Below are 15,776 nucleotides of genomic sequence, written 5' to 3' on the forward strand. Positions count from 1 at the left end.
CTTGTCGATATTTGCAGCATGACAAATCCAGCTCAGCAAATTCTGTTATATAACTGTCAGAGTGTACGTTTCAGTTGTAAGAAATAACTAACTCAACGGTCTTGTGTTAGAGAGTGAGAGAGGTTCTTTATAAATAGGCCGGTACCATGCATGCATGTAATTAATGTAACAAAGCTCTCATCTCATTTCTTGACCAGTTCATCACAATATAGTATACTAGAAGTCTAGAAGAAGTGAAGAAATTGTTTCCTTTTTACTACTGTCTATATTCATCATCTTAATTTCTTATTACCTTTCAAGTTTCAAGAAACGAAATGGAGAAGAAGGAAGATATTCCCAACGCCACCCTCCCAGAAGCGATCATAGAGGACATACTCATCCGACTACCTCTCAAATCTCTAGCAAGATTCAGGTGTGTATCGAAAAAATGGAATGATTTAAGTAGAGACTCTCGTTTTATTCAGATGCACAACACTCATTCCAAGAATAGAAACCAACTTTACCTCCTTACTGATTACAATGAAGAACCGAATCCTGGTTTGCTAGATTTAATGGAATTATCCATTGATATCAAGTCTTGTCCTGAATGTGTAGTTCTTGGTGATTGCAATGGAGTATTTCTTGTATACAAGATTTATGACAATCACTTACCTGATACATATTGGTTACTAAACCCTTGTACTGGAGAATGCGTAATGTTTCCAGAGCCACCTTGTGAAGATATAGATTTGCAGTATAACAAGGATAATATTCATTATGGTTTTGGGTACAGCGAGAATGATAAGGACTATAAAGTTGTTAGAATCAGATCGATTTGCGTTAAGGAAGGACATGCTATTCCTATAGAAGTTATGGTTTATACTCTTAGGAGTAATTCTTGGAGAAAGATTAAAAACAGTGGTGATGTACATGTTCCGTTTATACTACAGGAATTGAAGGCCAGAGGGGAAAGAGGGGCACATGTTAACGGTTTTGTTCATTGGGCAGCAAGTGATTTTTGTATTGATTGGCGTGATCAAGAAGAATGGTCTGAAATGTACGAGTTGAAAGATCATACTAGTAGTAAAATTATTGCATTTGACTTTGGAAGTGATACGTTTCAAGAGGTACCATATCCGGAGTATTATGGTGTGAATTTATTTGATCATATTGGTATCTGCACTTTGGATGGGAACCTTTGCTTACATGTTTATGGCAATTCCTGGACTCATATATGGGTGATGAGGGAGTATGGTTTGAGAGAGTCTTGGACCAAATTGTGTTTCGTCAGTGGGCCTATTTTGCATCCTTTTCGTATATTACACTTTACAAATGCAGATGAAAAATTAAGTCTTCTGCTTCAATTTCGACATCTGTACTTCACCTCAGAACGACGTTTGGAAAAGGTTTATGATCTTATTGGACATCCTACGTCTCAAGCAACATTGTATGTGGAGAGCCTTGTGGGACTAACTCAGCGTTAGCTGGGAAGCTGTGGAATAAGAAAGAAAGCTAGGGGAGGAAAATGTCTTGCACTCTTGTGTGGCTGTTCTTCATTCATGGACTTAAAAGCTGCATTTTGTCAAGGGCTGAAGAAATTTGCGGTTGGTTGAATAATTTGTGCTTCTCTCTTGAACATGCACATTTGTATTTTGGAAGGATCAGACCACAGTAACTTTGAATTTTGTAGTTTGTAATATGATTGAGCCTTGGCAGTATAGTGTCACACTATTTAGTTGCAATAGGCGCTTATGTTGGGTCAGAATTGAAGTCTTGGCCTTTTAATTTCGAAAAGACTGTGGTACTTCTCTTCTGTATTATATCGACTGTGACGACCTCGCTGTCTAACCTTTAATCATCCCTTTTGTTTGGTTTTTAGGAATTCCTGCTTTCTGCTTCGTTCTTCCTTTTATGATCACCTATTGGAACTAGCATTTCATTAGTTGCAGTGGTTGTTCCAAATTTGGAAATTTTGGTTTCTTTCTCCAAGCCAAACTATTATTGTTTTTGTTGGCGCTGACAATATTATTGTAGCAGATTAGCAGCAGCAATCAAGTGAACTAACTGCACCTGTAATAAGATCCTGTTTTGGTAGTAGCAATATTGCTAAGGGCATATCCGCATATGCATTCTTTGGACATGAATGTTGATTTTTCGTGGCATAATGGTTATTAAGTTTTTTGAGCAAGAAATTGCAGATGGGCATTCTAGCTAGCCTTATGAGCAGTTTGCTCCTTGCAGCCCATGAGCTTGCACAGCTTGTTACCCTCACTCTTGCTCACCACTGAACCCAGGACACTCCCTTAAGAAACATATATACTAAAGCTTCTCAGATAAGCTTGTTGTCGAAGTTTGATGTCTAACGAGAAGAAGCTGGTTAAGATGGACTATTACCTTAGAATTTGGAAAGTCCACGCAGATCCTGGTTTACCTTTCCAATAAATCTTGTATACCAGTGTATACTAGGTGCTCCACTATATAGATAGATTAGTGGTAACAAGTTGTAAATGTTAGATATAGGCTGATTATGTAAACGGGTACTTATGTATATTCCTAGTGTAGGGTTCAGTATATATGCTAATATCAGTTGTAATAGTTAGTTAACCTTTATAATACAATGTAGTCAACTTTGTTATCAGTAAAATTGTCAGCAACTCTGCATCGACTCTCCAAATGTAAATTTACAGCAAGACTTGGAGTGCTACGTGAAAAATCACATATAAAGCTTCTTGGACATGATAAATTCTGTTTTGCGTGTCAGCATTACTGAGATAGTTTCTCTTCCATCATATGTTTTACCGTAAGCTTTATGTTCTGTAAATTGTCAACCCTTAGGATTGTCATGGTACAAATACGGATCTACAATATACATTTTAATACCCATGACTAATTTTGGCAAGTCTAGTGCAACTGCTTAAGGACGTGTGTTAGTACAGGAACATTTACATGTGAAGAAGTACGAATATTTCGGGGAAAGAGTTTCATGAGATTAGAAGCATATATAATATGTAAAAGATTCTCATTAGCCTATTTTCATCAATTCTTTTCTTTCCTTGCTGGAAAACGTTTTTTTTTTATATATATTAAGTAGATTTTATTAGGATGGACGTGCAAATCACTGTTACAGATAGTGAGTGAGAACATCACAAGTTCTGCAACTGAAAGGAAAACATACATGAAAGTAAAAGAAAATAGCATCCCTAGAATATTACATCCCCGGAGCCCGCCATTATCACACGAGGTCAATCCAGTACTAAGTTCCTGAATTGGTATTGTAGCCTTTCCTCATAATTAGACATCCAATACCACAACAGTTACAACACACTTTTGATCTCCCCGACTGTTTGTGAGACCGAGCATTCTTTGTTCCTGAAAATATGATGATTTCGGTTCTTCCATATTACCCAAATAACAGCATATGGTAATAGACTCCAAATGATCGATCCAAAACTCTTCCCTCCTTCTTGGCCAATTTGCAAGAAATTCTTCGACTGAAACGGCTTGCACTAGCAAAGGAAACGCCATAACCATTGGTTGGAGCATGAGAGTCCATACCTCCAAAGCGAAGCCGTAATGCAGGAACACATGACTAATGCTCTCCATGAGCATATTACACATAGTACAAATGGGAGAAACCACCATGCCTCTACGAAGTAGAGCATCCGCCGTTAAGGTGCGCCTATGCATGACACACCAAAAGAAGAACTTCACTTTTAGAGGAATTGGGATTTACCAGACAACTCTTGAAGGAAAAGGAGTGGATATTTGTTCCGGAGGACGATCATGTTCACGGATTTTACTTGCTGGAAAACGTTTTTGGAACATGGTAAAGCCATACAAAAAGCAAGAACAGTGTTCCCACAAAATTCTGCAAAACAAAATGAAGTCGAAAGCTTTTCTCTGCTAGCGACAGAGCATACATAAGGGAATGAAGACCTTGAGAAAATTATCTTCAGGTAGCATGTCTTATGTCCTAAGAAGCTTTTTGTACAGTTTCAGATTTTCAGTGTGCCCAGTTACTTGCAAAGAATTTCAAAACGAATGTTTGAGTGAGGTGCAAAAACAATAAAATATGACAGCAAAAATGCACTTATATATTTTTTTGCATGCAAGTAAGGAGTTGCATTACGAATAAAAGAATGTGTTACAGATAGAGAATAAGATTACATTGCATCTGACTTAACAAAATCTAAGTAGGATCAAAAGGGGCTCTCCACTCTCGGAACAAAACCTGGTCGAATGTCACTCCAAACAGCTTGTCCATTATCAAGAGTTGGGCCATACCTTGCTGCATCTGCTCGAAAGTTAGCTTCACAAAAGTTACTAATTATTCTCCAAGAGCTAAGTTTTGAAGTTGCTATTTTCCATCTTGCTCTGATCCTCTACGGCGTGTTCTCTCCATAAGACTCTGTCCCACTGCCGATGAATCACATTCTATCGGTAACTCAGACCATCCTCTATGCACAGCATGTTCGGCTGCCAAGACGATTGCCCAATATTCTGCTTCAAAGTTTGTTACTACTCCAAGCCCTTGTACAAGAACACCTAGTATCTGATTGTCTTTTCCTAAAGAGAACACTAGCACCTTCATTGCCTGGATTGCCAAGGAGCCATGGGTGTTGGCTTTTATACAATACACATTTCAAATGTAAGTTTTACATACATTCATTCACTGGTTGACAAGTGGTGCGGTAAAAAGACTTTCAAAACTGGGCCATTGGAGGACACTTCAATGGAATCTCCATTTTGAATTGAATGGAACACATGAGAGCCATCAATATAAATTACACCTTCTTGACTATACCAAGTGGCATGCATGGATTCACCAGATTTAATCAATCCATGCATTAAGCTAGAATTGGTTGCTCCATGTAAAATGGGCTCTCTTACTAGATACTGTAGGTCATGGCTCGCAATGTGCATCGGAAATCCTCCTGCTGATAGCATGGCTGCTGTGGATCCAGCAGCAGTAGATACCCTGAGACCGCTTGATCGACAATTCACCTTAGGTGATCCGTTCCCTTTAGTTCTGCAATATCATAGAGAAGGATTAAACATCTGGTACTTCAGAATTGTTTCTAACAATAATATCCCTTACTGGCTTACTTAAATGAGAACCGAGAAACTGTTGCTGGACAAGGATGGGCAATCAGAAGATCGTTGAGAGCATATTGTGGCAGCAGTTGTCTGTTTACAGATATTGATATCCTTGACAGCTCAGAGAAAGCTTTTCGTCCTTCAAGGATGTCGTCTAACACCTAAAAGAAATGATTAATTGCAGTTACTCCTGTTAGTATTCCCCCTTTTAAGAATCTTTACAATTACAAGTAGTTAAATGTTTAAGATTTGTTTGGTAACCAATCATGAATCATATCACTTAAGGTGATCTTAGTTCAAGCTTCAAAAATCTGAATTTGATATTACTAAATCTTCCAAGTGATCGTGTCTATGCGCGCAGACTTGTTTAGGATTCCTCTTTAAGATGCTTTATATATTGTACCAGCTTAAGGCTTTGCGTTCCTCAAGCAGGCCCTGTGGATTGGCCTCAAGAAGCAAATTGCCTTGGTTGCGACTTGTGAACAATTAAAAGTCGACCAATCATCAAATAGGATAAACTACTCCCGCTAAACTCCAATATAAAGAACTTAGAATGTATAAATGGAGCTTTTATCAATCACAAGGAACACATTCTATGTTATTTACTAGAGAGAGTGATTGGAATTTACATGATTCTTTCTCTAACTTAAAATGAGAGTTTCTCTACTTTCTTAGTAAGGTGTGCTTACTTGTTCAAAATTTCCAACTGTAGCAGCACATAGGTAGCCAGTGCTCCTTGTAGCATCAAATTCATTACTCAGTTCTTCCACCTAGATAAAGAAAATATTAGGATGTTCAAGAGAAAACATATCTTACTAATTCTGAGCCAGATGAAGCAAAAGGAAGAAACAGTATCTAAATTTTGAAACACAATGCAAGATATCAAAAGTATTAGCAACTGAAGTGACCTCTTCAGCTACTGTAGGATCTGAGTTCACTCCTAGAACTGGAATCGAGTCATCCATGAAGTGACTGGCCTGCAGAAGAGTGCCATCACCTCCAATAGTGATGACCATCTCCACATCACGGATCGGTTGCACTAGATTGTTACGTAAAAGGGGCTCCCAATCAAGCGATTTGCGTCGCAGAATATTTTCACAAAATCTAATTGCATCTTTATGAACCTTTCGCCTGTTGTCCAAGAAACTTAAAACCTGCATTACCCAGGAAGGTTAATTAACTCCAGGGTTGGTTATAAAAAAGTACTGGGAATAAGAAAGAGATGCCAACTACCTAAATTAGTAACTACTAGAAAAAGTACATGAACATGCCAACAAAAAGCCCGGTCTTATCTGCCCATGAACATTTTTATCTAAGCCTACGAGTTAACTTCATTAAACCCTTTGAACTTGAACTATACCTATATCTCCACAACAAGAACATGATTCCTCTATAAACATTTATGCATAAGAGTGTTCAGTTCTAACTTTTACACCAACACAACAACTTATTTTTAAAAATGTTTCAAAATAAAAGCATAGAAATGAGAGCAGACCTTCGAGTTTGAGATGTGAGAGATACCGTTTGTACGGCTGGTTGGGTACACATTGAATGGCTTCAAAAGCAATAGCAGTCTTTTTCTCCACATCTCTTTCTTCTCTAACTACAGAGTCCAGAGTCACAGCAACCAATTTCATTAACCACCTTGGGCTTATACGTCGGTTTTTTTATTGGACCTGGTTTCGAAATATTGGAGTCAGCCCAACCCGTTTTTTTTTTTTCTCATTTGGTACTGTGTTTTCATTTTTCCAACTGTCTATTCTTTCTTGCCTGTCAAGTTTCAAGAAACCAAATGGAGAAGAATAACAAAAACCAAGTTTACCTATAACAATAAAACGATATCTTGTTCGCTAGATGTAATGGGATTGTCCATTAATATCAAATCTTGTCATGGAGATGTTTTTGGTGATTGGAGTGAGCTATTTCTTGTATACCTATAAGCACAATCCTAAAACATTGTGGTTACTAAATCCTAGTACCAGAGCCTCCTTGTGAAGATACAGATTTGCAGTATAAGGATAATATTCATTGTGGTTTTGGGTACTGTGAGAATGATAAGGACTATAAAGTTGTTAGAATCAAGGATATAGTATTCCTATAGAAGTTGTGGTTTATACTCTTAGGAGCAATTCTTGGAGAAATCTTGAAGGCAGTGGTGATGTACATGCATGTCCGTTTATACTACAGGAATTGAAAGACAAGGGGAAAGAGGGACACATGTTAATGGTTTCGTTCATTGGGCAGCAGATGATTTTTGTATTGATTGGCGTGACAAGGTTTATAGAGAAGATGAATGGTCCCGAGTTGAAAGATAATATGCATAGTAAAATTATTGCATTTGACATTTGATGTGCTATTTTGCGGTATTGTCTTTTTCGTATGTTAAGCTTTGCAAATGAAGGTGAAAGCGTTCTGCTTCAAGGTCCCGGTCTACAATTGTACGTGGTAGTGTGGTAGTAGTAATATTACTAAGGGCATATGCATTCTTAGAGCATTTCCCAATGCAAATTATTATTTTTCCCCTCTTTTCCCCTCTAGGTAGACAGTATTTTCTCTCTTTTCCACTGTTTTGGTGAAAAGCAAGGTGAAGCTGTCAAATGTAAATGTGTCATGTTAGATTCTGTCTGGATGTAAAAATAAAAAAAAATGTTTCGGAAAGAATGAAACATCCTGTCTGAAATTAAAAAAAAAAACGAAAAAAAATCAAAAAATCATGCGAGATGGAATGAAACATTCCGTCAAAAAAAAACCTCATTTTTTTAAAAAAAACACACGAGACGAAATCCAACATTCCGTCCGAAGTTCACAACTCAACCACTATCTCGGTTGAAGATTTCACCTTCGTTTTGACTTGGGAAAATAGTCACCTTAGTATTCACCTTTGCATTGGGCAAATATTTTGAACCATTTGGAGGTGAATAAAGTCACAAACCCACCATAATGACTTGCATTTGGAATACTCTTATGGCATGAATCAAACCGTATGATGGTTAAGTTTTTTGAGGAAGAAATTGGGGATGGGCATTCTAGCCTTATGAGCAGTTTGCTCCTTGCAGTCCATGAGCTTGCACGTCCTTTTATTCCGAAGTTTGGGTATAGTGATTTCGAACGGAATATAGGAATTCCGTCGAATATTTCGGTTTTTGCAAAAAACGGAACGGTATCGAAATAACAATATAGTGTCGAAAAATATAAATTTTCCAATTTTGGTCGAAATAACCTAGCTCTAAAAATATGGACAAGAAGAACAGCATGAGAAAGAAGAAGGAAGAGATTATTTCTAACGCCACACTCCCACAAGCGATCATTGAGGACAACATACTCACAAGACTACCAGTCAAGTCACTAACTAGATTCAGGTGTGTATCCAAAACATGGAACATGTTATATACAGACCCTCGTTTTATAGACATGCACCTTACTCATTCAAAGCATAACAAAAACCAACTTAATATCATCACTGACGAAGGTGGTTACAACCCACGTTTGGTACCACTTGATGGAGTGGCAAGAGGGTTGTCCTTATATATTAACTCTACTGAGGCTACTGTTTATGGTTCTTGTAATGGTATATTATTGTTATATCATGGCGGTTCCAGAAGTTCCAATTGCCAGCCTCGTATAGGCGGGGATTTGTGGTTATATAATCCTAGTACTGAAGAATGCTTAGATATACCTGAGCCACCTTGGGAAAATATAGATTTTAAGCCTTGTGATTATGTGCATTATGGTTTTGGTTATAGTGAAACTGATAAGGATTATAAAGTTGTTAGGATTAGTTCGTTTCATGTTACTGAGTATAATCACGTCATTCCGAAAGAAGTCTTAGTATACTCACTGCGTAGTAAAGCTTGGAGAAAAATTGATGACAGTGGTGATAAACATGTTCCGTTTATACTACAAGAATTGGACTTCCAATTGGTAAAAGGGGAACTTGTTAATGGTTCTGTTCATTGGAAAGGAGAGGACTTTTGTATTGACTGGCGTAACAAGGTTTACGAGTTAAAAGAAAAAGCTACTAGTAAAATAATTGCATTTAACCTTGATGATGAGACTTTTCATGAGGTGCCTCACCCTGAGTATTATGGTTCGGATTTGCTTGGTACTATTATTGTTTGTACTTTAAATGGATACCTTTGCTTAATTAAGTTTGCGGATATTGGTCGGATTAAAGATGTGTGGGTGATGACGGAGTATGGCGTGAGAGAGTCTTGGACAAAACTGTTTAGCATCGAAGAGCCTATTCTGCAGGGTTGTTGGTTTCATATACCCAATTATTTCAAGAAAGGTGGACATGTTCTGTACTCTGATATTGGTCTATATCAGTATTCCATCAAAGAACAAATCTTGAAAGAGTTTCATTCTCGTGTACCTTGTTATTATTCATCAGCAACAATGTACGTGGAGAGCCTTGTTGATATAACTTAGAGTTATCTGGGAAGCTGTGGGTAGGATAGAAAGGGAAGGAAAATTAAATGTCTAGTTTAGCTGTTCTGCATGAACTTAAAGCTGCCTTTTGTCAAGGGATGATGAGAAATCGAGATTGTTTGGCAACTGGAGCTTCTCTTGTGAAAATACTTGGATCATGAAGAGGACCATCTGGTAAGTTTGAATTTTGTAGTTTATAATATTGAGCCTTGACATTGTAATATTGTGCACACTACTTTTGTTGCAATAGCCAATAGGCACTATGCTGGTCAGAAGTCTTGGCTTGTTTACTTTCCGTAGAGACTAGTATTTCTCCTGTAATGACTGTAACCTCCTATTACTAATCTTTCATCATTGCTCTGTTTGGGTTTTATTGGAGTTCCTGTGCTCTGTTTGTTTATCCTTTTAATTTTTGGATAGCCTCTTGGTACTAGCATTTAGATGTAGTAGGGAGTTTCCATTCTTGCAATTCTTGGTGTTTTCCTTCATGTCAAACTGTTGTTGTTGGTACTAGCAACATTGTTATTAGCAGCAGTAGTAGCTGAAGCAGCAGGAGAAGTAAGACCGTGTTTTATTAGTAGCAATTTTACTAAGGGCATATGTATTCTTTTTACATAAATGATAATCTTTTTTAGGCATCATGCTTTTGTGGTTAAGATTTTTGAGCAACAAATTGGATATAGGCATTCTAGCCTTATGGGCAGTTAGGTTCTTGCAGTCCATGAGAAACCTATTAATGACACCATTGCGGAGGAAGATTTGGGCAGTTCAGAAAGATAGCCATCAACTAGTTCAGTCTTTCGAAACCGTAGGCTTGGAAGTATTTAACATGTACCCTGAGTTGGCGGAGGGTCAATCTTTGGATGACTTTGCTCCTGCATTACATCTTCCTCTGTTCTCTGTACTATATAAGAATTCAGTTCAGTTGCTTCAGTAAATACTGAATATGTTAAGGTTTGTCAAGTTTGTTAGGATGTCCGTTATAGTAGTTGTAAGTTGTAACTACAGAACAACTGTAACTTTTTCTTACATAGAAATCTGTATATAGACGTCAAGTGTCTGACAAACCAAGTGATCTCATAATGAAAAGTCCTCTGGTTGTTTATCCTTTTCTTCTTGTTCGATTTCTCTGGTTTCTGTAGTTGGTTTCTTAATAAATATCATTAACTTTGCATGCACTACATCGAAATTGTATATCATTGTCTCTACTTCTGGCTGCTTTTGTCTTAACCAGCTCCCTTCTTCTCATCTCTCCAGCACAGAACAAACGTGCAGATTTTAACATTACCAATAGAAAACTACGCACTAGCAGCATGAAAACCCTAGATAACACCCTTGCTAATATTGAAAACCAGAAAGCAAGAAATGAGGATAAGGAAATAATGAATTTATTGTTTACTTTGTTATCTGTTACAGGTAGTATTTATAGACAAAATATATAAACGGTTACAACAGTTTCTCAACAGAATAACAAGCTTTATACCTGACTAACAAACTTAGTTTGACTATTCTTCATGGACAAGGTGGAGGCGGTTGGGTCTACTCAAAATGGCGCATTGGCGAGAGCCTTCGGGCTAGGTTCCCTTCGGGGTTGATGAGCCTTCGGGCTAGTATCCCTCCGGGGTTGATGAGCCTTCGGGCATTGTAAGCCTTCGGGCTAGGGTCCTTCGATTTAACCGGTGTGGGTCTGCCTTAACCCTCTAAATATTTAAAAAAAACCTGATAGTTGTGGCGTCTGCAACTGGACTTAAATGTCTCATTGAAGTCTATTCCGGGCTTCTGATGATAACCTTTAGCAACTAAGCGTGCTTAATATTTGTCATTAGTCCCATCTGACTTTTCTTTGATTCTGAACACCCTTTTGTTGTCAATGAAGTGCATACTGGGATGATAAGGGACACGAGTCCAAGTTCCTGTCTGCAGTAGTGCATTATAGTATTATACTCTGTCTGCATTGCATTTCTCCACTTTTCATCCTTAATGGCTTGCAAATGGCATGTTGGTACAGTAGGTTTGGACTCTATTTTTGAAACAGAAACAGATGGCATCGGATTCCTTGTTGCAGAGTATACTTTCTTTTTGACAATGCCAGATTTGGACCTAGTATGCATAGGTTCAACTGGTTGAATGAGATGAGTATGAGTAGTACGATGCGATGGAAGAGATGATAATGTGTTTGAACTGTTGTTTGGAAGTTGCGTTTGAGAGGATATTGGGTTAGAAGTCATTGAACAGTGATGGCGATTAGGAATAAATAGTAGGTGAATGTGATGAACTGGAATGAGAGTTTGAAGGACTAGATGCATTGGACTCTGACTAGGATTCTTATGTACATCAATAGCTAAAACCAGGACATCCTCGTTGGTGGATCTGCTTTCAGAGCTTTTCGAATTACATTGACCAATAATTTTCCCTTGGTTTTGATGGTCATTATAACATGCTTGTAGAAATCAATTTCAAGCTTGCGGTCCTCTACCTACCAGTCCTTTGGCACCATTTGATGGTTTATGCTTCTGTGACACCGTTCCAGTGTGGATCACTATTATTCTCCAAAGGGAGCTTTCTAGTTAGCGTAGGAGCACTCCAGTATTAGTGTGTCGATGGAGGCTTTGGAAGCTATCGATTGAAACTGACCATCTTCATTCTTCAGCGTCTCTACAGTCTCATACATCTCTAGATGCTCTGCCGCACAAAGAGTTGCGACCACTTTCTAAACCATTCCATAACATAAATCCTGACATATTGCAAGAGCAGCTTGTCCTCCATGATCACGTGGTTTTACAGTCATATACTTCATTGTGGTTGCGCCCAACTTCTGCAAGTGGGAATTCTTGACAGTAGGGTCGTAGTTATAAGTATTTAGTCAGTCGCCAGAGAAAATGTAGCGGTATTTGACTACGGGTAAGAGAATCACAGACCTTATTTTTCAGAGATGCAAATAAGTGAAATAGCCAACAGATAAAATAGAGAATTTTTTAATGAAGCTGGAATGTCTATTCCTGCCCATCAGCGGCTGCTATGATGAGTGAAAAGGATCACAAGTTCCCAACCTAGCTGTAAAAATATCCTTTGTTCTTACCCATCCCTTTTTTCCTATCAACTGAAAAATGGAGTGACAAGGTTTATGCAGAAGATGAATGGATCCAAGTTTACGAGTATAAAGAAGAAAATACTTATAAAGTCATTGCATTTGATATTGAAGGTGAGATTTTTCATGAGGTTTCGTACCCTGAGTATTATGGTTCGGATTTGGTTGATTATATTAGTGTTTGCATTTTAGATGGAAACCTTTGCTTGATTAAACTTGCGGATTCTGGTTGTAAAGATGTATGGGTGATGAAGGAGTATGGTTTGAGAGTGTCTTGGACGAAACTGTTTAGCATTGAAGAGCCTATTTTGCAGAATTATTGTTTTCGTGTGTTATGTTTTATTGAGAAAGATGACCATTTTCTACCTTATGACAGTGATCTATATATGTATTTCTTAAAAGACCAAAGCTTGAAAAAGATTCAGTCTTCCTTTTTCTAGTAAAGCAGCATTCTACGTGGAGAGCCTTGTTGCACTCAGTTAGTATCAGCTGGGATTTTGGCAAGCTGTGTGTAATAGGGAAGAAATGTTTGGGAAAGTGTTTGCTTAGCTGTTCGCAATGGAGTGATGGACTTGAAGCTGCATCTTGCCAAGGGTTGAAGAGAAAAGCGGTTGGGTTCTGATTGTGCTTGTCTTGTGAAGACTGATGCTGTGCATAAATTGTTTAGTTTTCATGATGAGCCTCGACATTGTACACTATTTAGTTGCAATAGGCACTATGTTGATCAGATGTCTTGGTGTTCTAACTTTCCCAAGAAACTAGTATATCTTTTATGTTTTGACTGTTATGCATGCTTATGTAATGACTGTACGACCTCCTATCTAAGCTTTGTTTTGGTTTTATTGGGATTCCTGCTGTTGTTTGTTTATTCCTTTTTCTGGTAACATAGTATGTTTCTCTCTATACGCGATGAACCAATGGCTCCATCCTAGTCCATTTTTGGGTTCTGTCTTACAAGTTAAAAATGCTAAACCTGAAAAGGAGCGAGGGCATATGCGTTATTGTTAGCAAAAGTATTAGTAGCAGATTAGCCGCAGCAGTAATGAGTTCTTGTTTTGCTAGACCTGAAAAGGAGTAAGGGAATATGCATTCTTTTTATGTAAATGCTTTAGTTTTCACGCATCATGGTGAACTTTAGAGTAGCAAATTGGAGATAGGCAGTGTAGGTTGCTAGATTGCACATTTCTTTTCCCTCACAGTTGCTCGAGAAACTTATCAATAGTACGACAAAGTTTGCCATGGGCTGGCCTTGCGAACCGGTCTCAGCAAGATCATTAAACTTTAAAATGGAAAGTTTGAGCCCCTCTTGCCCAACAAGATACCCGTCGACAAGCATTGAAGCTCTTCCTCTATTCTCTTGTTCTGGCCCTCCATCATGGCAACAAGTAAGAAATTGAACTTCAATGCTTTACAATTCTTCTAGACATGATAGAATTGAAGATGTTGTATGGAACTTCAACCCTGGATAACACCCTTGCTAAAACCTGGAAACTCTCCTTAGTGGATGTGCTTTCAAAGCGTCTCCAATTACGTTGGTCAGTACTCTTCCCTTGGCAATTTCGAGCTTGCACACAAGTCCTCAACCGACCAGTCCTTTGATACCATCTGATGCTTTATGCTTGTGTGACACCATTACAGTGTGAATCACTACTATTCTCGAATTAAAGCTTTTTATATTTGTAAGTGTAGGAGCACTCCAGTATTGGTGTGTCCATGTAGGCTTTGGAAGCTATGGGGTCAAACTGACCATCTTCATTCTTCAGCTCCCCACACCACTGTTCCAGAGATTTGGTAGTCTAAAGAACTATAACTGAGTCCCTCCAACTGCAGGAGATACTGCAATGAGGAATTCTTCCATTTTGTAAATAATGCTTTCTTTCGCTACAGTCTCATGCATTCTATATGCTCTGCCGTACAAAGAACTGCAACCACATTTTAACTCATGCCATAACATAAACCCTGACACATTTCAAGAGCAGCTATCCTCCATGATCACGTGGATTTCACAGTCATGTTCGTCATTGTTTGGTTGTGCCCAACTTCAGCAAGCAGGCACTCTTGGACAGTAGGGAAACTTTGTAATTAGGACTTCGCAAGTCAGTTGCCACATACCTTCTTCTAAATGAGTTTAGTCAGTAGCCACTAGCGAAACTGACCACTGGTAACACAAATCGTGCCTTGCGTTTTCTGTATGGTCCTTCTGAAATTCTCATTAATTCATTAAATAAATTCTTCTCACTATCACACAAGTTCTTACTTCTTACCACAACATCCCATCTTGGAAAGAAAAATAGTATCCATCTGTAGGATTAGACATCAATTGATAATATAGCTTAAGTTTTGACAAAATCTACGCCAATTCCAAATAACTTTTAACTACTGCAGTAGGAAAATAGTTTTCTTTTTTCAGTTCTTTAATTCCTCCCTCTACCATCTGCAATTCAAAAATGTATGAAATATGAAAGAAAGAAAATTTAAAGCGCAATTAACTGATTTTAAGGAATTAAAATTGAGTTGGTACTATACCCCTGCATATGGTGGGTAAGTGGGATTGGTATTCAAGTCCTTCCAGTCCGGAAGTCTTGCAGCAATCTGCTCGATCTTCCGAAAAAGATTGGCCGGTTAGCTTCCATTGTAGTCATGGCTTCCTTTAGCTTCTTCATGCACCAATTAAGTTTCATCCATACTTGTGATGGAAGGTGACGTGGTACACTGCTCTAAGTTTCTCGTTTTTGGATGTAGTTGATCAAAATGATACTGAGATGTTCATAAATGCTAATCGATCTATCATTTATATATTGTATCTGTCATTCAATTCGTCTATTGTTTGCACGAATATGGAGATTATAATCAGCATCCATTCTACATTTCTTGGCTTAGCTCAGTTGGTTTTCATGAGTTTGTCCTTGAAAGCAGTTTAATGTGTGGAATCCATAACAGAAAACTTCAAACATGCCCATCAGCCCATGAGCAAAGCCCTTGAGAAACCACTTTCTAAATTGCTGGTATACAGAACCAGAACACTCGATTACAATATTTCATGAAAGTTCCAAAGAGTGGTGAGTTTGATTCCGGGCCAAGTTCATTCCGGGCCATGCATCCTTAAAAACAAAATACACTGGTAGGACAGTACAATTTGTAGAGTGATTTGAGTTCAGACATAAAAGTTAGAAAAACGACTAAA

The 15,776-nt window shown here is 38.1% G+C and overlaps 3 protein-coding genes across 10 annotated transcripts; 2 read left to right on the forward strand and 1 right to left on the reverse strand.

Annotated features, from left to right (window-relative positions):
• Positions 1–314: 314 nt before the first annotated feature.
• Positions 315–1,463, forward strand: LOC147478403 (F-box/kelch-repeat protein At3g23880-like). Its single transcript, XM_086586242.1, has one exon. It carries the CDS (start codon positions 315–317, stop codon positions 1,461–1,463), a length of 1,149 nt encoding a protein of 382 aa, XP_086442368.1.
• A 2,589-nt stretch (positions 1,464–4,052) lies between these two features.
• LOC147478404 (putative NADH kinase) lies at positions 4,053–6,701 on the reverse strand. 3 transcript variants are annotated; one of them, XM_086584752.1, is made up of 5 exons: positions 6,572–6,701; positions 5,985–6,230; positions 5,766–5,846; positions 5,086–5,237; positions 4,053–5,008 (listed from the first exon to the last, which is right to left on the reverse strand). In XM_086584752.1, exons 1-5 carry the CDS (start codon positions 6,662–6,664, stop codon positions 4,645–4,647), a joined length of 936 nt encoding a protein of 311 aa, XP_086440878.1. In that variant the 5' UTR covers positions 6,665–6,701; the 3' UTR covers positions 4,053–4,644. The 3 variants fall into 3 exon arrangements, with proteins under 3 accessions (XP_086440878.1, XP_086440879.1, XP_086440880.1); XM_086584753.1 differs by having other exon boundaries at positions 6,598–6,693; XM_086584754.1 differs by lacking the exon at positions 6,572–6,701 and adding an exon at positions 6,437–6,540.
• A 1,600-nt stretch (positions 6,702–8,301) lies between these two features.
• On the forward strand, positions 8,302–13,432 carry LOC147478405 (F-box protein CPR1-like). 6 transcript variants are annotated; one of them, XM_086583909.1, is made up of 2 exons: positions 8,302–9,678; positions 12,969–13,432. In XM_086583909.1, exon 1 carries the CDS (start codon positions 8,311–8,313, stop codon positions 9,502–9,504), a length of 1,194 nt encoding a protein of 397 aa, XP_086440035.1. In that variant the 5' UTR covers positions 8,302–8,310; the 3' UTR covers positions 9,505–9,678; positions 12,969–13,432. The 6 variants fall into 6 exon arrangements, with proteins under 6 accessions (XP_086440035.1, XP_086440031.1, XP_086440032.1 ...); XM_086583905.1 differs by having other exon boundaries at positions 13,033–13,432; XM_086583906.1 differs by lacking the exon at positions 12,969–13,432 and adding an exon at positions 10,140–10,613.
• The last annotated feature ends 2,344 nt before the right edge of the window (positions 13,433–15,776 follow it).

This window comes from Coptis chinensis, chromosome 9 (assembly GCF_015680905.1).
Source record: "Coptis chinensis isolate HL-2020 chromosome 9, ASM1568090v1, whole genome shotgun sequence".
Classification (NCBI taxonomy): domain Eukaryota; kingdom Viridiplantae; phylum Streptophyta; class Magnoliopsida; order Ranunculales; family Ranunculaceae; genus Coptis; species Coptis chinensis.